At 31.2% G+C, this 21,008-nt stretch overlaps 3 protein-coding genes across 7 annotated transcripts; 2 read left to right on the top strand and 1 right to left on the bottom strand.

The window, feature by feature from the left end:
- Positions 1–357: 357 nt before the first annotated feature.
- LOC144858948 (uncharacterized) lies at positions 358–2,887 on the bottom strand. Its single transcript, XM_078715107.1, has 5 exons — positions 2,873–2,887; positions 2,287–2,326; positions 1,389–1,919; positions 1,223–1,282; positions 358–914 (listed from the first exon to the last, which is right to left on the bottom strand). The coding sequence occupies exons 2-5, from the start codon at positions 2,300–2,302 to the stop codon at positions 373–375; spliced, it is 1,149 nt and encodes a 382-aa protein (XP_078571233.1). The 5' UTR covers positions 2,303–2,326; positions 2,873–2,887; the 3' UTR covers positions 358–372.
- A 1,275-nt stretch (positions 2,888–4,162) lies between these two features.
- Positions 4,163–9,168, top strand: LOC144836140 (uncharacterized). 2 transcript variants are annotated; one of them, XM_078691342.1, is made up of 8 exons: positions 4,163–4,289; positions 4,737–4,775; positions 5,633–5,676; positions 6,209–6,390; positions 6,601–6,788; positions 7,053–7,125; positions 7,639–7,722; positions 8,020–9,168. In XM_078691342.1, exons 2-8 carry the CDS (start codon positions 4,770–4,772, stop codon positions 8,586–8,588), a joined length of 1,146 nt encoding a protein of 381 aa, XP_078547468.1. In that variant the 5' UTR covers positions 4,163–4,289; positions 4,737–4,769; the 3' UTR covers positions 8,589–9,168. The 2 variants fall into 2 exon arrangements, with proteins under 2 accessions (XP_078547468.1, XP_078547469.1); XM_078691343.1 differs by lacking the exon at positions 4,737–4,775 and having other exon boundaries at positions 4,181–4,289.
- A 3,775-nt stretch (positions 9,169–12,943) lies between these two features.
- Positions 12,944–19,740, top strand: LOC144836139 (uncharacterized). 4 transcript variants are annotated; one of them, XM_078691339.1, is made up of 10 exons: positions 12,944–13,168; positions 14,637–14,660; positions 15,150–15,203; positions 15,365–15,397; positions 15,713–15,766; positions 16,892–16,957; positions 17,142–17,186; positions 17,470–17,502; positions 17,790–17,843; positions 18,790–19,740. In XM_078691339.1, exons 2-10 carry the CDS (start codon positions 14,639–14,641, stop codon positions 19,332–19,334), a joined length of 906 nt encoding a protein of 301 aa, XP_078547465.1. In that variant the 5' UTR covers positions 12,944–13,168; positions 14,637–14,638; the 3' UTR covers positions 19,335–19,740. The 4 variants fall into 4 exon arrangements, with proteins under 4 accessions (XP_078547465.1, XP_078547464.1, XP_078547467.1 ...); XM_078691338.1 differs by having other exon boundaries at positions 14,617–14,660; XM_078691341.1 differs by lacking the exon at positions 15,150–15,203 and having other exon boundaries at positions 15,362–15,397.
- Positions 19,741–21,008: the final 1,268 nt, after the last annotated feature.

Below are 21,008 nucleotides of genomic sequence, written 5' to 3'. Positions count from 1 at the left end.
CACAAATATTCATATTTCGGAAAAAAACTGACAAGATAATGTTTTGAAAAACCACTTAAGATAAAATATTTACTAAAACATACTCTCATTTATACACATCATAAACTAGAACATTTATATAAGGCGTACTTATAATATAATATCCCGGTGAGTTTGTGTACGTGTGTTTATTCTTCAAATTTATATTCTAGAGGCAGAAATCGACGTTAATAACGTCAGTCATATGCAGCAATTTTGTTTTCCTTTCCTCCTTGTTTTTTTAATTATTTTTTCTTTATTTTTGTACTATAATTATTCCAAAACTGGTATGGACTACTATAATAAAATAGCCTATACATTAAAAAAAATATGATGTACTCATAGCTTCTTGCTTTAATACGTGTTTAATGCATCCACTTCTGCTGTCATGTCATTTTCTCTTAGCATTTTAACGAATGTTTCCTTGTTCTTTGGAGTTAGTTTTCTATTAAGTTCTAAGGACAATATGAGACGCCACTTATCTGTTTCTTTAATGTGAGAAAGATTAGACAATTTCAGAATTGTTTTTAAGTTTGTTGCTTCTACTTTAAATCCGAATTCGATTACGTTTCGTCGATATTCTGAGATTTTGTGAACTTCGTCCATAGAGGCAGGATACTGATATGTCGGTATTTTCTTCTTGATAATTTCCTCAATTGGCCCTACCCCACATAAAAACGCAGCTTCGGCGATAACATCTATGTTTGATGGACTAAGTTTACCACTACTTCGGAGTAATCTAAACAAGTTAAATACGTCATCTTCTTTTTGAATTTCAGTTATACCGATTCTGTTGAAGTCGCATAGCAATACTTTTAGCATGTTGATGTCCCCAAACTTTGACCAACAATCTGAAACGTTAACAAGTAGCTGTGCATACTCGGAATCGGGCAAGTCTGTAAAAAAATACACATTTTCAAAAATACAATTATAATTATTTTACTAATACAATATTTATTATCAACATCAAAATTAAAGTCACTTAAATAAATCAAAGAACATGTTGGTACAAAGTTGATCTCAATGTTATATTGTACATCATATTATTTACACATTATATAATAAAGATGAATATTATTCCAATTAATGATTTTTATTATTAAGCGTAAACAAATTTATCAGTTACTGAATCCTTGGCTAAACAGTAACATTATGTTATTAAAAAAAAATAGTATTCAATAAATATATATAAGGTAAATCTTACTATAAATTGGTCTGGTGTTGGTAGGGTGCTCTTTTTCTTTTTGACATTCTGGGGTACAACCTATTTGTGTAAAAATATAACAGCTTTAAATACTATACTCAACTGTACCTATGTATATAAAAATATTTATAATTGTTTTTATCAGTAAGTACTGTATATTGTATACCTTCATTTAGAATGGAAACAGCCGATTTGAGATCTATTCGTTCCAATACTTTAATAAAGTCCGCCATCTTCGTAGGCGTGATCACCTGTTCATGCTCCAGATCCCGTATCATAGCCCAGCTATTGTCATACCTCTTCAATGGTGTGTTGTAGCTTTTATCAATCTTTGATAGATCACGTGACGTAAGGCAATATCCAAATTTCAGTAATTTCTGCCTATATGCTGTCAACTTAGTAACTGGGGCTTGCTTGTCAGCGAGGGGGAATGATGGTATCTTTTCTTTAAGCTTACTTTGTAGAGAAAATTCGTCAGTCAACTTGATAGCATCATGCAAGAGAGTAAGATCTTTGTAACTAAATGCATCAGATGATTCTAGTGCATTTAACAGTTCTATCGTCTCAGTGATTCCCGATAGTTTAAACTCTTTTACGTGATCTTTAAACAAAACCTTTAACATAACAAGTAGTCCACGAGCATTAAAATATTCGGAGACAATTATTTTTAGAAACTTAAAATCTTCCTCTGGTATTCCTATAAATAATCAAAATATAATGCAATATTATGAATATCTTATTAGTGATAATATGTTGATGAGTTGAGAAATTTACTGCTCTGTTTTTTAACGAGGCGAGTTTAAATTATTGCAGTCAATTTAAACGACGAATTAAACGAATACAAAAATAAAATAGCAATTAAGCAGTCAAAAGCTATCAAAGTTTCCCAAATATTGCTTTCAAACTATTTCTTCTATTTTCAACATATTTTTCATTGTATGGTGTAGCAGTGTTTTTAAAGTTTTGTATTGATATCTTTAATCAAATAATCAAAAGACAAGGTAGTTGAACAGACCTACTTTAATCAGCACTAAACATTTAATTCAAAACATAAAATAGCCTACCGTTGTTTGAAGCCATGATAATGCAACTTTTCTGCTATGTCTGAATGAGAAAAAAAATTAAATTAACATTTGCATATACTACAAATAGCCTACACACTATAATAACGAGAATAGGCCTAATAGACAGATTATCGGAACCCGGTAATTACGGTATTAAGGGAGAAATATTAATTACATAGCCGTTTCTACCTTGTCCTACTGGATAAGGGTCTATTCTCTTAAAATAATTCTCTAAAACGTTATTTTACAGCCATCGTGCATCTAGAGTTTGGTGAGCCGAGCTCAGGATCTCTTCCTGGGTGTCGGACAAAATGGCGATTCATAAGACTCCAATACCGAAAACTTATGTGACGTTGCGGAAAATGATATCTGTCATACATTTTCTAGACGATCCCTGAAAACAATAGGGTTTTTTATAAGCCTAGCTATGGCACCACCGTTGTAACCCAACGAACTACTTTACAATGTTGAATGACAAACTAAAACTAAATAAAATAAGCTTCTATCAATTGTCAAAGCATAACATTTAAAAGAATTCGTAAAAAATAAGAAAAACTAATGAAAAAAATAACAAAAATTTGCTTACGATCTACTTTGCGTGCTGTTTCCTGGTCAATCTCTCCTATATTGGATAATTGTTGTTGTTGGGGACGCTATAATGTTAATTTAAAGAGATTGCTCAGTCATTGAAATGAATCGGGGTAATCTCAATTTTAGGGGAAATTCCCAGGAGTTCTAAAGTTGTATTTACTAGGTCTACTCCAGTGGTACATCACCAAACCAATAAACAGTACATATTTTTGTTATTCCACCCAGCCGCCTTAAGATCTATGGTGATCGAGCCTTTGCAGTTGCAGCTCCTAAACTGTGGAACAATCTTCCTGATCCTATTAGAAATGCATCCTCTATCACAGTTTTCAACTAAACACTCTTAAAAACCTATCTTTTTTCTTTGTAATTTCTTTCTGTTTTTCTGTCAGCGCTTTGGGACAATCTTTCGATTGTAAAAGCGCTTTATAAATCGAACAACAGTATTTACAATTTCAGCGTTGATCACGTGTCTACGGTGGGTTTTAATAGGCATTGGGTGGGTTAGAAGGTCTACTACGTAATCATGTGGTAATAACGATTAGGCCTATCAAATACAATTGACATAATATTTACGTTTTTATCTTATCTGTCTGTTTGCCAGTCAAAACGGGCATATCAGAAATTTCTGCTCTATAAACAATATTATTGTTGGAAAATAAAATGCAATGAAAGGTTTGGTTAAAGCTGGTTTAATATACCTTTATTCGTTGACAAGTCGAAATCTGTCAGAAATATCAACTACCAAAACATTATTATTTCTGGCACACAGAATGAAATATTTTCCACAAAAATTCTGTGTTACTATAGTAGTAGATCTACTTATGTGTACTATACTTGAAAGACAAATTATATAAATGGTCACTGGAAGTTAAAATAACCCGGCTGATACCCAAAAGTGATTCTCTTGGGTGTTTGGTACCATTGGTAAACAATACGAATAACTTACGGGGCACCCTTCGGGACACAGATTGAATTCTGTCTACACAGAACGAATTTTGTCTACATAGAATGAATTCTGTCGACACAGAATTTTTTTTGTCCGAATATAATCAATTTTGTGTCACATAATTGTATTAAGGCGACAAAATGAGTAATGTACCGAACGGCCCCCGTAGAATAAGCCTCTGTTTTTGTAATTAACTTTCCGGGGAAAACCCTGCTTCCGGAATTATATTATCTGCGATAGAACCGCCGAGAGCTTTACATCGCATGTTCAGTGGAATGGAATTTTTGTGACAGTTTCGATAAATTTGTTTCGAATAATAAGGAAATTTCTATTCTATATATAACTAGGCTATATATAGTATAATCTCACGTTTTTTTATCTTTAAAATACCATGGTCCAATCAATCCAGAGTAAACGTTACACGTGACTCTGGAGCATCGTCCGCGAAGCACACACCTTGTTTTTGGTAAGCATTCATCTTAATAATTGGTTGTTCATTTAATATTTTAGTTATGTAAAACAGGATATCGCAGTTTTTTAGATCATAAATTAGCAATCTAATAATGTGAAGTTAAATAATTGATTGTCTTTGCATTATCATGGTAACTTTTAGCGATGCCGGGTGTAGGGAGTGTTAGTTCACTGTCATTGTTATCATGCTTTATTACCGTTTACAAAACCTCAAATTCGTGGCTATAGCCGTAGCTGATTTTGCGGTCACCACACACTTTGAGATGAAGCCTAGGAATTTAGGCCTACGTGTTTACCTGGATATCGGATATACATTGATTAATAATATTGTACCTAATTAAATATTTTATATCTTCATTTTCTGAATTGTTCAATTTAATGTACGGTAATTTATATTCAAATAATGTCGGAATACAAACAAATTTTATATTTTCAATTATAGATTTGAAATAATTCTAACTTCTCAATCAAAAACATGTCGGTAAGTTAATAATATACCGTAATTAATTAAATTATTTCTTAGTTCTTATAATCTATACTCATACATACTTTTAAAACAATGTATATGCCTATATAGGACTATAGGCCTAACTACCTAGATAATGACTTAAGTTAATTCCGCCATTGTAAGCCTACCCTGATCCTTATTCACACGCGGATCGGATACAGTAGTAGTAAGTTAGAAACAAAATAAAACAACCCCGAACTTGAACCTATAGACACACACATATCGCCCAGTTACTTGTATTATAATAATCATAATTATAACCTTTAAAGATGTATTGTCCCCCAAAAACATGAAAAATGAAGATTAATTAAATCAGACTTTGAATAGGTTATTTTGTAGTTTTAATGAAGTAAATCACTTCCGTAGAAAAAAAAACGGGAAAAAATAATGTTTTCACTTATAAAATAACATGATAAATGGTTAAATTCAACCAAAAATCCACTGGCTGGCAGCCAATTTGACCATTTTTTGCTTTAAATTACAGTTTTTTCAGGTAAATACATTTTTTTCGATCTAACTTTTGGTCTAGGTGGATAACTATTATGTGACATTAAAATGGCATATTCAACAAAAAAAGTTCTAATCATTATTTTTTCAGGGGGACAATACATCTTTAATGAAAGAATAAATAGAATCGTTAATAGTGTTAAGCTTTAGATAGGCCTATAAATAATCAATTTAAAAGTGTGTTTTTAAACATTTAAGATCACAGCATAATTATTTTATCAAAAATTATTATGAAAATAGCAACACACGATAGTCTAATAAACAGTGATATTCATCATCAATTCAATTCATTTATTGATGATGGATTAATAATTTTCTTTCAGGAAAGAAAATATGTTATGCTTAGTTATCAATGGGATCACCAAGTGTAAGTTCCATTTTTACGATAATACCTATCTATACCAAGCCTTTCTGATCTAAGGGATTGTTAGACCTACTATTTTATTTAACTTTAATATGTAAATGTAATTATTTTTGCCAGGTTAGTTGCAATATTGATTTATATTTTATGTTGTGTATGATTCTGAGTAAATTGCTCTTTACAATGGAAATAACACCCAACGACAATTATTTTGTAACTTTAATCAATACAGTAATTTGAAATTAAATTGTCATCGATTTAGGCTTGTTTGCAACTCTAGTCCCTATCACAAACTAATGATTGCTTTCGTTACACGTTAGTACTCATATGTGGTGATATTATTTGGTGGTTCAATAATCAATTTGCAACACATTACTGTAGTATATATTTTTTTTACAACAAATGATTCAGAAATTAAATACCAAGACCAATAGATTATAGGGCTATGATGAAAATGTTTGATTTTGACGATTTTGATGTTTTTAAAACAATTACTATAATATATTCGAAGCATTCCGAATGATTGTCTCTTCATTAGAATCGTTAAAAATATAAGGTATCGTCTATGGCAAGAAGGTTACAGGGTGTGGATAGATATTGATGCGAAGGATGGAATGAAAAACTATATTTACAGTGACATGCCTAATGCTGTAAAAGACGCCAGAGTCGTGATAGGCTGTTTATCTAAAGCATACGAGAAAAGTGACAATTGTAAACGTGGTAAGCTATAGAATTTAAAATACACCTAGAAAAAAAAAACAAATAGTCCAGATATCATACGTTGACAACTAAAAGTGACCCGTCTACTAGTCTACTAGAAATGGAGCTGAAGAGTCATTCCAATCTTTTTTACCATATTATTACTATGATATAATTTATTCAAAAAAAAAAAACTATTAGGCCTAAATCTATCATTTTTATTTTATTTAGAGGGAAATTGCATCGGTGATTATAAGAAAGAGTGTATTCCACTAATAGTGGAGAAGGGTTATACACGAAACGACTGGGTTCAGGGAATATTTGCAGGACAATTATACATTAATTTTTCAAATATAGAATGTTTTGAAGCCAAGTTTCAGGAATTGCTTGTAAAACTACAAAACTTATACCCAGATTTAGTAAGTTGACATTTCATTAGTGTTATATATAAGTCTTTTAATAATCTAACAATAATAGAATACACTAAATATATTTTTATTGTCAAAAAAGTAAAAATGTACATGATTTAAAATGAATGTTGAATTAAATTTATATACATAATTGTTTAATTTATAAATCTTTCTAAACACATCATATCATACCTCTAATATACCCTCGTTTCTTCCAATGATATAATTCATTATAGGCCTGAATAACCGGATAAACCATTTTTCATTTGACAGAATCCACAGAAAGACAACCCAATACCAGCTCACGTACCGCCCCCTGAATCGCTTTCATCTCTCGGAAATCCAGGTCAGTATTAATCATTTTGAACGATCAGGTGGAACAATAGACTACTACTAAAGCTTTGTATTTGCTTTAGATAGCAGCAGTAACTGTGGGGCGATGAACTTTGTTTTCAACACAAGTAATTCTGTATTCTATTTACAAGAAGTCTCTATATTGTTGCCCTGGAAATCACAAATAATGACAAGGCCCAAGAGTGCATCTGGTTGAATCTCCCGTATGTGTACAATATACATACAAGAGTCTTAAAAGGGTAACATTTAATAAAATCGCGAGTAGAAGTAGTAAACGGAAAATAGGAAATTCGTGGTTATGGGAGGTGTCCGTATTATGAGAATGTCTGCACAAACATTGAGATTCCACTGTCTTACCAAGGAGGTATAAAAAATACCTCCCTTACTGTCTATATACAACGTACCGTTGTGTACTTCGATATATCGTCCAAATATCCTCTCTAAAATCACTGTGCACTATTTTGTTTTTTTTAAGAAACATTACAGTATTAAATATATTTTTTAGATCCGCCAAGTACATCTTCAGATACACCTCCATCCCTACCGCCACAAGAAGCGGATATGACAGACTATGCACGTCCGTTATCAGGTATATGCTTTAGCTAAAAATTATTATTTCATTTCAATAAATTTCAATAAATGCTTCTCCGAATTGGTTAATAGGACACAACACAATAACCTAATTGGAAGTAAGCAATTATCCGAACTGTCTCCCGTCATTGGGCAGCTTTAACTTGTAAATACAGTTATCAGATAAACTACTTCTAGTATCTATTATAGTATTTACTTATTTTATTATGTTATTGTTATTATCATTATCTAAAACTAGTAACCAGGCACTCTTTTTGTCTAATTATAGCAATATAATTATGTAACTTTGTTGTAGGTCCAGAATTATCAGTCCCGGACTTTAAAGATTTGATAACTAGGGTATCTAGATGGTGTGACAAGCAGGGCCAAGGAAAATATTTAAACAAGATGAAAATGGTGATTAGTGAGTTCAAGAATAGTCCCAATCGTGGGATTACACTTGTCATTATCCAAGCAGTGAAAACTACATATGATCTGATTCGCTTGCTTGAAACTCCTGGAATTATAACAGCAACAGATGTACGCGTTCTCATCGAAGTTATGAAATTATGTGGGATGGGTGGTGTTGAAAGCGTGATTAAACCAGAATGGAACTTACCAAAATTCGAAGATGTTCCAATCACAACATTTTCGGATCACCGTAGAAAACTATTACAATTCGGTAACACAGTCAGCGATGACAACATGACAACCATTGGACAATTGTATGGCATTGAGGGAGAAACTGATCCGTATTCTTTAATCCTACAATTAGAAATGGAAGGGTATATTACAGAAGGAGGCACGATGAATGAATTCATTGATAAACTGAAAGATTATAAGATGGTTAATGAAATTAATGCACTGACGAGTTTAAATGACTAAATGACAATCTTATCGAATCGAATCATTCCGCGGTAGTTACACATAGATAGATTATTTTGAGTTTTCCCATATAAACTAGCCTGTAATTACATGATAATTGACAATCGATTTATACTTTATGAAGCGTAAATCCCAGAAATGAGGTCATATACTATATTAACCAATATTTACTTGTGATTATACAGAAACGAAAATGTATGATTAAGTATAGGCCTAATAGACCCATAATACTCTACAGTTTCACCTCAAGACCGAATGCCCGTTAGTATCCGAGAACAAAAATGGATTGACTTTTTTCGACATTTTTATAAAATACTTTACTTTTATTTATGGCCAAAGTTTCAGTTTTATACGGTATCACCAATTGTCAATTTAGTTAAACCATGTAAAAATATATAATTTGGCAATTTTAGAGGGGAAAAGCGGCTATATTTATATACTTAATAAGATTAATGTATTATGTTCAAATTTGTTTATACTATTATACATATCCAAAATGTTATCAAAGTGTAGTTTCTCAATTGATGTTTTAATGGTTTAACCAAAGACTTGATAATTGTTAATAAAAGTATGCTAAAGGTATTTTGTAATGTGTGTCTTTTGTTTAATTGGTACAACCTGCGTGTCAATATAAATTCGTCAGACTGGCATTGTTACCGAGCTCTTACGATAATTTAATATGTTACCGGTATGTTTTTGAATGAAAATTGAATAGGTTTTATATTTAAGATTATCCAAAATATATGTATCACGGTCATTGCTGTGTTGTTGCACTGGTGCTGGGCTACTTATAATTTATCTTTGTTTATATCATTTCATCAATAATTTTATTATGGTTTCATCCTTTTGTTTTTATTGTAAATCAATCAGTTGTGTGGTAATCTTTACCGGTTTGTGTTGTTTCTTTGAGTTAGCTGTAGGCCCACCTTTATTATTATGCGTGAAAGCCTGTATATGTACGTGGGCGTGTGTTTTTATCATTACTATGACCAATGATTGTGAGATTTTTGTATTTTTTCCTTCATCTATTTTCAATTTTAAGCTGGTTTTACCATAGGCCATAAGCAGTAGCTCAAAAGATGCCTAGAACATGGATTTCGTTCCCACCTCTTGGATCTACATTTTGAAAGTTGATATTGTGAAATGAATATGTTACCCATACTATATCAAAAGTTCTCCATGAAATACCTGTACACTTTTGAGCAATGGCCTCTCAAAGGTACCCCACTACTGCAAAAAAGGCACTTTTTGAGGTCTGGAGGTACATTTATGGGCCAATATCTTTAAAAGTATTTGTCCAAATGCAATTGTCTTTTCTCTGTGAGTAGTCCAGTATATTGTGAACACTTGTCCAACATTTTAAAAATAAGTATTTTGTATGTGAGGAAAACTGAAAAATTACAATTATTTAGTTGTAAATGCACTTTTCAAGATTTTTAAGACACAATATCTTCGTAACTAATTGACATACCCTATTTATATTTTTTTCCCAACTATTTGAGAGGGTTGTTAACCAACATTTAAAGTTTTAACTTGTCAGCTTTAGGAAGTTTTTATTTATGAAGATGCAAAGACTGAGATTTGGCCAATTTTATAGATAATTTTAATATTTTTTAGTCATTTTTTGAGCAGTTATATCTTGATAATCAACTCTCACTATGTATTTATATTCATGCAATGGGTATCCTAGTGAGTTAGTGACACACAAGTGAAGTTTCAACGCAAAATAAATTATTATGCAATAATATGATTGCAACTTACATTGCACTTTTTTTGTTTTTAGTGCCAATATTGTGTGAACTCGACTCAAACCGTAAAAGGCGCCTGCATAAATACTATCTCTTTTCTGTTCAACTACATGAAAGGGTTGATAAACAACCTTTTCAAACCAGCTTGATGAATTTTTTTATATAGGAAGATGCGCTGCACCAGCTGAGAATTTGCTAATTTTATAGATAATTTTGATGTTTTATTTGTTTTGAGGAGTACGTAAGCCTACATGATTTCTTAGAAAGTGACTTGCCATAATAATATTTATATTCATGCAATGGATATGCTAGTAGGTTAGTGACACCCGAGTAAATTTTCAACACAAAAAATAAATGATTATGCAATAACTTATTTATTGTAACTTAAATATTGCATTTTTTGGGAGTTTTTAGTGCCAATTTAGGCCAGGAGCTTCCATAAAAACAACCCCTTTATTCTGTGAAACACCAGATAAGTAGGCCTGCCATCCCATTTTTACTGTTGTTATATTGATAACATGAATGTAACTCTTGTGGAGAGAATTATTGTTGATAATGATATGAACTGGACATAACACACAATATAAAAACAAATACCTTCTGTACACATGTACCTCATGGTACATGTATTTTCATTTATTTTTTTTTTGTTTCATTTGGATTTGTGTTTTTTTACAACCCTACATGTTGCCCAATATACAATGTATATAATCCTACTCTTCTCTAGATACGTTATACCAGCATAACTAGTAGTCAATTAGAAAAGTTCAGGTTTCAGGTGCGGCATGGCCAGTGTACAATAGAAATAGCAAATATACTTTAACTATGTAGTAATAATTACTATGTGGAATATCCTTCATATACAGTATGTACATACTACATGGTAGTTAGGTACAATTAAATATTGTGCTGTTGAAATAAAATGTGATCAACAGAGATTCAGCAACATTTGCAGTAAGTATTTTACATTCAGTCAGTTGATGGTTGTGAAGTTTATGAAAAATTCAAGATGATGACAATTGTTTTGAAGCTGGTATCATTTCTGTAACAAATAATCAAGAATAGATTATCTAATTTATATCGATTACTTAATATTTTAGTTAAACTGAATATTATTAAATTACAATGAATCTTTTTGGTTTTATATTTAAAAATTAGTTCAGATTTGTGGTAAACCATACACAGAAATGTTGAAACATTCTCAACTTTACTTACTCTACCACACACTTTACATTACTATATAGTGTTTATTGACAATGCAACCTGGTATATAAAACATTTTTAAAGTAATGGATGTTTTTCAGCTATTTATTGCATTCATTACTATGTTTAACTTTCATTACTAATTTTACTACTATTGTACATAATTACAACAAAACATAAATCTTTTAGCATTTCTCATCTCTACATTAAAAAAGGATCCAAAACTTACCAGAATCAGTGAACATGTTTAAGCATTTTTGTGCCTCCGTTCCACTAGACAACCTAGACATAAATTGAATTGAAAAGATACAGTTGAAATGAAATATATTATTTTAAATTAAAATGAAGCATTTATAAATAAAAATAATACCGGGCTGATGTATGAATACTAGGCCTGGTCCGAGGATGAATGATGAATGAATGCATAATACTAAATAGGATAGCCTAGGTACAGTATATAGGGAAAGCCTGCTTACTAGGCCAGACCAAATTAATTATTTCAAACAATAACAGAATTAAACAACAGTAATTATTAATAATAATAAATAACAATATATTAATTTTAATGTTTATTTATTGTGTTTGCTCAAAATGTACTAAAATTATGCTATCCTCACCTGTGTCTTTGTATTTCGTTTGTCGCCGTTTTAACTTAATAATAGCCCATTTAGTTATAGTTTAGTAGCAGGCCTAACTGTACTGTGCTGTTGCTGGGCCTACCTAGCCTATGCCATCTTGAGAGTAGCCTAGTAATGTATACACCTCCAGACCTAGGCTAGTGTGCTGCCTAAAGACGTAGCTAGCTAGGCCTAGCCTTTCTGTACGAATATTAATATAGCACACTGTTTTAAGTGGTATTAAACATTCTAAAAATCCCATTTCCTATATGAGCAGGAGACTATTTCAAAACAATAGGATGATCATAAGATGCATCATTTCTTCGTTTACAGTAGCATTTGCTCGGTGGGGAAATCCTTTTCTTCCACGTCTAAGTTACTCCATTCTTGATTGAATATTTTTGTCCACGTGTGACGTTGCGTGTGTGAGTCGATTTTTGGGGATTCCCTCATCTGTAACCAGAGCATGATTGGTGAAATACGATCACGTGGTACAGTTTTTAAGACGTTGCGGATAATTTGAACGTGTAAACGTTCGGCCCGACCAAATCACTCACGCGGTGTATATTAAAATAAAGTACCAAAATAAAACAGTAATTTCTCAAAAATGTCTAACACGATTATGGAGAACTTTTGATATGTTGTTATTTATAAAATTATTATTCTAAATATGTAAAGAAATTGTAGATCCATGACATCGGAACGAGATGAAACGTTAGAATTTACTGCTTATGGCCTACCAGGACATTTATAACTCATACAATCTTCCAGATAAACGTTTCCACTTGAATAGTCAATCAAGTTTATATAATGACAATAACGCTCGATAGTATAATATTTTTGCTTTGGTCTGTTGCTTCGTCATACGTACAACAATAGCATCATAGAATTTCTGCTCTAAATATAACTCGCATTTCAACCAATTTCTTTTAAATGCTTTGTTCAATTGGAAACGGCTTCAAACAGCATATATCGGATCGGAGCGCATAGGAGAATTACATCTAGGTGTTTGGTAAGCATTCACTTCAATCCTCTTTTTTTTTTATAAACATAAGGGCCTATCTTTCATTCGAAACAGAAAATAAAGGTTGTTTAGATCGTAAAAAAAGCATTATGATACTAGAGACAGATCATTCATTGTACCTTTTTACGTGCGGTTTAGAAAACACGGTAATCACTAATCAGTTAGGGATCGCCTTGTATGGCCTACATGGCTTAACGTAATGCTTTATTACCTGATCACGTTGCGTACAGCTAAATTGTCACAAACAAGGCTTATATTTAATCACATACACTGTCTATATTTGTTATTATATTGTCTTTACTATATATTTCATATTTTAACGTTCCATATCATTTTTTTCTAAATTAAAATCGATTGTAATTTAATTGTGTATCATAACCGTAGGTGAAAATAAGGGCGTGGTTGATAACGATATTATAATTATATGATACGAATTTGAAATCAAAATTTGCTCTAAAATGATTTTCTCATTTCTCTCTAAATGTTTGGATTCAATCTGACATTATTTTAACTCATTTTTAAATGAAAATAGAAACATTTATTCCAGAAAGATACCGATATCTTAACCAATATTGTACTAGTGCTTGTGGTATGTTTTTTTCTGTTGGACTTCCTTCATTCTATGAATTAATGAGGAAATGTGTTATACGTATATATAGTATACGACCTTACCACGTTGAAACGCCAGTTCTCGTTAGATCACCGAAATTAAGCAACGTTGGGCCCGGTTAGAGCTGGGAGACCATCTGGGAATACTGCGTGCTGTATATGGAACTGGGGTCCCATTAAGCATTTGAAATCACCACTTCTGACTCTTATGGCAGCCCCTGCATCTAGTATCTGCCTCAGACGTATTAGCTTATGCCTCTTCTCTGATTAAGGTGGGCACTGGTGGACGAGAGAAGCCCTGGTCAATGTTGAGACCAGCCAAAGGTGCTTTAAACAGTCCTGGCTTAGTCATCATATCATTCAGATGAATGTAAGACTAATTGACATACGTCGGCCATATTATTCTAGAGTAGCGTATTGTGTATAGGCTTATACGACTCATTATGAATAATCTGTTTGTGTTTCTGCTTTATATAAGAGATGGGATGAGGTAGTATTACTACTAGTGCCGAGATCTCTTACTCTTATATTTGTTTAGTATTTTCTATGGACTGTCTTTGTCTGAAATAAATGTATCAAATTACATTACTGTAGGCTTACATTACAGTTTTCAAAAATATTAATATTTTATTTTTAGTTGGTAAAATGGTATGGTAAAAATACATTTTGATATTTTCGTTAATGGTATTATATAAAATTTTCTTTCTTTTTCTTTCTAAGTAGGTCCTATATAGGTTCGTTATAAACCTATTTCATATATTTATTTTCTGATACTATTTCTACAATATTCCCGATTCATCCAATTGTATGTATACATTTCTCAACAGGTATTGTTTCCTATTTACAGATATGACAGACGACGAAAAGTCAGGTAGGCTACTTTATTATCAATTTTTTTAACATTTTCAAAAAATTAACAGAATCAATGTTGTATTACTCATTTAAACTGTATTTACAAAAAGTTGATTTGAAGATATACAAATAATAGACGAGCTTTACAGGATAGAGACACTTTTAAAGCATCACGTTCACCTCATAGACAAGTGCAATAAAAAGTATCATTAATAATAAAAAAATTGAAATAACAAAAAAAAGAAGATTTTTATTGAGTGTTGAGAGTGTTGAATCTGGGGAATTATTTTGTATACGCAGCTGCACCTGCTGAAGTAATAGCATATTATTCATTAATGTATTCCTAAAATCCATAATTGTTCAAAACAAAGAACAACTTTCAATAAGCTATAACAAGAAAAAAGGTTGTGGATGCTAATTCATACATAAACGGTTCTCTAAAATTTACCAACAATTTGTAAAGTGTGTAATATGTACATACTAATATATTTTAAATCCACAATTACAGATATTGCATCATACAAGCCAGGTTCCTCAAAGCCAGGTTTCTCAAAGCCAGATAGGATAATATTATCAAATACTTCTTAAATTATCAAATACTTCTAAATTAATAGGAAAATCAATTTGAATTCATCATTCAAAGAAATAGATGAACTGCACGTATGATGTATAATATTAACATATACTAATAAATAATATTTTGTTTTGTTAAATCTACAGATATGACAGACTACAAGCCAGTTTACGTAAAGCCCGGTAGGCTATTATCATACTTAAAAAATTCTAAATTATTATCGCCATTTAGAAATTTAAGATACATATAGTTATAAATGAATTAATTGATAAACAGTTATTATCGTGTTGAATCTGGGAAGAACCACTCCCAACCGAACACTTTGTCGGCACTTTTGCAGTACTATCTGTACCAGAAGTATAATACAAATTATAGTGCACTCTACCTCGGTTTATTAAAAAAACAAGTTATACTAAGTAAACGAAATTTGTGACAGTGAAACTGTATAAGTAAGTGTTTTAGAATGATTTTCAGACTCTTTGCACTGCTGTTTTCAGATCCACCATCTGTGAGCCAATACTCAATAGAAGCGTCAAGCGCTGCAAGGAAAGGTAGGTCGCTTAATTAGTTTCACTATGTAAAAACAATGCATTGCTTATAAAAGATGTATTGAAAAACAAAGATTAATAAAATCAGGCACTTCTGTAGTACTAATATCTACTAGTGAATGTGAACAAATGACAAAGTAAACGAAATTTGTGACAGTGAAACAGTTAAATCAACCAAAACCCAATTGGCCGGAAGCCAATTTGTTTGCTTTAAATTACCGGTTTTAATTTAAGTAATTTTTTTGGGGTAAAATAAAATATTAACTATTGAAAATTGCATATTTGACAAAAAATGTTAAAAAATTATTTTGTCAGTTGATTTTTAAAAAAATGTTTGGATGGTAATGCATACTGAATATATTTACTTTTCATATTTTGGCATTGTCACCACTACATTTTATAGGAGATTTATGATACAGACGTATAAGAATTATTCATTTATATATAAATTTACGTAAAGGGCAAAATTCTGTAAATCGCGCGTTATTTCTAGACATTTTACTCGATGGTACTGTATATAAAGTTAGTTCTTACTTTCGGTACTGATTTTAACCACCTAATCTCTTTACTAATTAAGTTGAGTTAGATAATTAGTTATTGACAATTAAAACGAATTTAGCTTCAACGATTTGCTCCAAATAATGTTTTCCGATCGTGGTATACACTGTTTCTCGTTGCACCCATCCTCTTCCCCAGCCCCTAACCCAAATGTTACATACAAAACACAAATTGGGTTTGTTTAAATTTGATTAAAAAATGTGAACTCATTTTGTGAAAAGTTTCTTTCTTTCTTTCCTAATTTTAGTTGACTACATACATCACCGTGTCTATTTATTCGTTCTTGTAAACGAAATTGTTTTTACGCTGAAGTTACTGTGTATTCGAGAACCATTTAATTGATTATATATTTTTTGATTATATTATTATTACAATTATTATTATTACTAACCAAACACTTTCACTTTGTAATGTAACTACTGTATTCCAAAAGTAATCGGAAGTTGTCTTTAACGAATTCGAATGTATAAAATGTACCATCTAAACATTAATAACTAACTGCTATTGTTTATTATTTTTAAATGTTTAGATTATATCATAATATTCAAATCATTATATTTAAACTTTTAGTTCCTCACTCTATTGCTCCAGACTTAGTATCTGACGCGTTAAATGTTGCAAGTTCTCACACTGCAGGTAGGACATCAACACAATTTTAAAAAGGAAGTAATAAGCAAGAATTGAGCTATAAACTTTAAAATATATAGGCCTATGAACATGGCTTACCTATCAATAAATATCATGATTATCTATCATTGAATATAAGTGCCTACAAGTTACAAGCTTAAAATAATTAGAATAAAAAATATGTAATTTTCAGATCCACTATCTGCGAGACAATCCTCCACGAATGCTTCAAACGCAGGTACAGTAGGTCGCTTGTTTGCAAAAAAAAGAAGATATATATATCATAAATGTTTAGTGTAAAGGTAGGCCTACTCCATAGGCCCTACACATTATTTATACTTTTGTATCATTTAGTAGGCTAATTAGGACTAGCAAATAAATGGAAATATTTAATGTTAAAAAAAACCAATAAATGTTCGATAAAAGTCAATAGGATTTACGATATTTAACGTTTTGTCATCACTATAACTATAATAGTAAATGTTAGTTGATTTTGTGATTTACGAATACATTATTTACAGATATGACAGACAAGTCAGGTTCATTAAAATCAGGTAAGCTACTATTATAAAATACTTATAAAATTAAAAATTAATTTGTAAATATCAATATTTTTTTTTTAATTTGTTGCCAAAAAAACAGTACACGGTAGTTTATGACCTTGGGCATATGTATTAACGATTATGAATTATTTCATCACCTTAATCAATGTGAGAATAATACATTTTGTATAGGCCACACTGTAGCAATAAGATGAACAGAATGCATTAATGTATTAATTTTGAAATCTAAATTTACATCTAAACATTTAGAATAAAAAATAATAATATATAATTTTCAGATTCACCCGTTGTGACCCAATCCTCAACAGACACGCCAGACCCTGCAAGGATAGGTAAGTCGCTAATTCGGTATTTATTTGCAAAAAAAGTACTTTATTGCAATGTAGAAATATGTTTGCGGGCTATTCATGATATATGACTATTAATAACATGATTTGTTGTTTTAATTATCACAAATAAATTATTATAATGTTATTGTATGGTACGGTATAGTTATTATCATTTTGATATAAGAAGGCAGTTAATAATCAAACGAACATGACTTGTATATTTCCTTTTCAGTAATTGAATTTTTATTCCTAATATTGATTTATTTATGTATTTATTTATTATATATATATATATATATAAATCCAAAGGCAAATTACTGAAAAAATGACAATGCTAATCTCAATCAAATAAAATTAGTAATAGGCCTAAGCTAGGATTAGAATAAAATAAAGTATAACCAAGGAGGCAAAGGCTGTCGAATAGATGATGGATGGCCCATGGAGAGAGTAAGAAAAACAATGACGATAGACGGTGATATAAACAATTTATTTCGACTCCAAATTTGTTAAATGAATTTATCGTGAATACCACAGCAGTAACACGTTATAACATTTTTATTGACAAATTGACAAAATATATCGAAATGCATTTCAATAATAAATACATTAAAAGTAGACACACTCAACTGAGTTTTCAATCCTCTATTATAGTTGCTCTATTGGCGCTCAATAAACGAAAATATTGAACATGGAGTATGCGAAATTCACGGACAAGATTAATTTATTTGTTAATTTGTATGTGATTCTTCTTGGTAAAAGTACTATATCCTAAGGTGTGAATTTCCCAATAAGTTACTTAACAATTGGAGTCGAAATAAAAGACAGGTGCGAAAGGGAACTAGTGCCCACTTTGGAATGAAGAACTCAATAACAACTGAAACTTAAATTTAAAGTGTATGCTCCTAATGAACAAAAGGTTATATAAATGTATATTATACTTTTTTTGTAGAATTATCAAAAGCGAATCTCATTGATTTGAAAACAAGGTTGGCTAAGTGGTGTGATAACGGAAGGATAAACTTACATTTGCTAAAAGTAGTAATTAGTGAGTTTGAGAATGATGATATTGCGTTAGCCGACATCGTCAAAAAAGAGAATACTCACGATCTTATCGAATTACTTACAACCGCCGGATACCTCAAACCAACAGATATACGGATCCTTTTTGATGTAATCAATCTGTGTGGGGTTGGGGGTGTTGAAACCGTGATGAAGAAAGAATGGAAGTTACCAGAATTCAAAGATGTTCCAATCACACACTTTTCAGATCGTCGTATTAGGTTGTTGGCGTTTGGCCGTAAGTTAAGCATCAAAAACATGATAATACTTGGCCATTTGTACGAAATTCCAGTTAACAAAGACACCGATCCTTATTCTTTAATTTCACAATTAGAAGAGACAGGTTCGCTCGCAGAAGGAGACAAGTGGAATGAATTCATTGGGAAGCTCAAAGATTATGACATGAATAATGAAATTAAAGCACTGACGGGTTGAAATACATGTACATTCGAATCGAGAATATTTTATATTAGACTCGAAATATACCTAGAACTCGTGTCATTTACCATTTACAATCTCCTAAATATATTAGTGTTGGTTCCTGGAGCTATTATTAGTATTATTGTTAAAGCCTCATAATAATAACTAAACGATTTCTTTACTAAGCGTTTTTATTTCTATTTCGTGTTTATTTTAATTACCAAATTTCAATTGATAATATTTACTAATAAATGTTATCGATTATATTATTGTTTGATTTTTCTGATAAAAAGAAATTACCATTGACATGCAAAAACTATCTTTGGTCTTTTATTTAATACAGAATAAGGTATGACATTTTATGGTATAATTGTAATAATGATACAGTATGTTAAGGATGACCGAATTTCACAAAATAAACTTTCGCATCATTTGCTATTAATAATCGAATTTGTTGTTTTATTGAGTTATTTTGGTAAATTTTTATTCATCTCTATTATTGAACCACCAATGCTCGTTTCAATGTTTCGGACTAAACGTTTACATCAACCGAGAGATAAGTGACAGCAGGAAGTTGTTAGATAGAAACAACTCCCTGGTAACAATAGTCAAACTTAATAATAGGAGAGAATTTTCCTTTGCTGTTGATTCGATCGATCGAACAGTACTAAAAATGGTACTTATAACAACGTTTCGCAAACATTCAGTTTGCTTTCTCAAGTAGACTGTGCGGATGGACACTCTGCACGGCGTCTAAAATGCTACAGAAGAGAAAACGAATTAGACCTGTGTTTTGATTTTTTTTTTAAATTATTATACGAATTATTATATGGATTATTGTGCAACGATGAAGTTATTAAAAAACAAGGCTTGGATTTCAAACATAGTATCATTATAAGCCAGCACCCTAATCGGTGCTACATTTGATAATAAACAAACACATTCAGGCAAAATATGCTGGGGGCAGTGACGTCACCTAAGACGGGGTTCATCTCGACCGGCCGATCATCCAAAAACAAAGGAAGAACAAACACCTTTATTGTTGTCATTTATTTTAAATAACCACTGATTAGACTGATGAAAATAAGAAAAAATCTAACTCATTGATCAATATTGATCATCTTTTTAAATAATTCATTCATTACTTAAATGACTTGACATTTGTCATAATCACCATGACGTTAATCCTAACTAACAGTCATCGCTGATTCATTACTTTGTGGTTTTTCATTAGTAAATGTTGCTGTGTTTAGGTCAATAGAAAATATAAGTTGAATGAATAATTTATTTACATAATTATTAATTGCAATTCTTTAATATAAAGTCTCTATAGTCTTTCCACGTTTTCAATTTCTCGGAAAGTATAGCAGATTTATTTTGAACTAAGAACAATCAGAGATTACATTACCATGGGATTACCTCAAAAAGTTAAAATATGATGGTTTAAATGTAGTTAAATCCGTCGTTTAGTTCTGACGCTATCAGACAGACAAGCAGACAAACAAACGCAGACAAAAACAAGACCTCTCTTGGCAGAGGTATTGATATTGAAACAACTATATAAATATAACTAGGCCTATTATAGTTACTATAGTCTATTGACACGGTTAATAACTGTAAAAGCGGATAATTTCCGCTCTATTAATAGACAATGACATCTCTTTTATGAGAAATATAAAACGATCCATT

Source organism: Antedon bifida, chromosome 2 (genome assembly GCF_963402885.1).
Source record: "Antedon bifida chromosome 2, ecAntBifi1.1, whole genome shotgun sequence".
Classification (NCBI taxonomy): domain Eukaryota; kingdom Metazoa; phylum Echinodermata; class Crinoidea; order Comatulida; family Antedonidae; genus Antedon; species Antedon bifida.
The sequence above is the reverse complement of the archived record's forward strand: the minus strand, read 5'-3'. Positions and strand labels throughout refer to the sequence as shown.

Excerpts from the sequence above, each read along its gene's own strand:
- LOC144836140 (XM_078691342.1), top strand. Across the intron at positions 7,126-7,638 it reads TTCATCTCTCGGAAATCCAG|ATCCGCCAAGTACATCTTCA; the intron begins GTCAGTATTAAT and ends TATATTTTTTAG. Across the intron at positions 7,723-8,019 it reads CTATGCACGTCCGTTATCAG|GTCCAGAATTATCAGTCCCG; the intron begins GTATATGCTTTA and ends ACTTTGTTGTAG.
- LOC144858948 (XM_078715107.1), bottom strand. Across the intron at positions 1,283-1,388 it reads TGTTTCCATTCTAAATGAAG|GTTGTACCCCAGAATGTCAA; the intron begins GTATACAATATA and ends TTACACAAATAG. Across the intron at positions 915-1,222 it reads CAACACCAGACCAATTTATA|ACTTGCCCGATTCCGAGTAT; the intron begins GTAAGATTTACC and ends ATTTTTTTACAG.
- LOC144836139 (XM_078691339.1), top strand. The coding sequence starts at position 14,639 with ATGACAGACGACGAAAAGTCAG. Across the intron at positions 15,204-15,364 it reads AGGTTTCTCAAAGCCAGATA|TGACAGACTACAAGCCAGTT; the intron begins GGATAATATTAT and ends AATCTACAGATA. Across the intron at positions 15,398-15,712 it reads GCCAGTTTACGTAAAGCCCG|ATCCACCATCTGTGAGCCAA; the intron begins GTAGGCTATTAT and ends TGCTGTTTTCAG.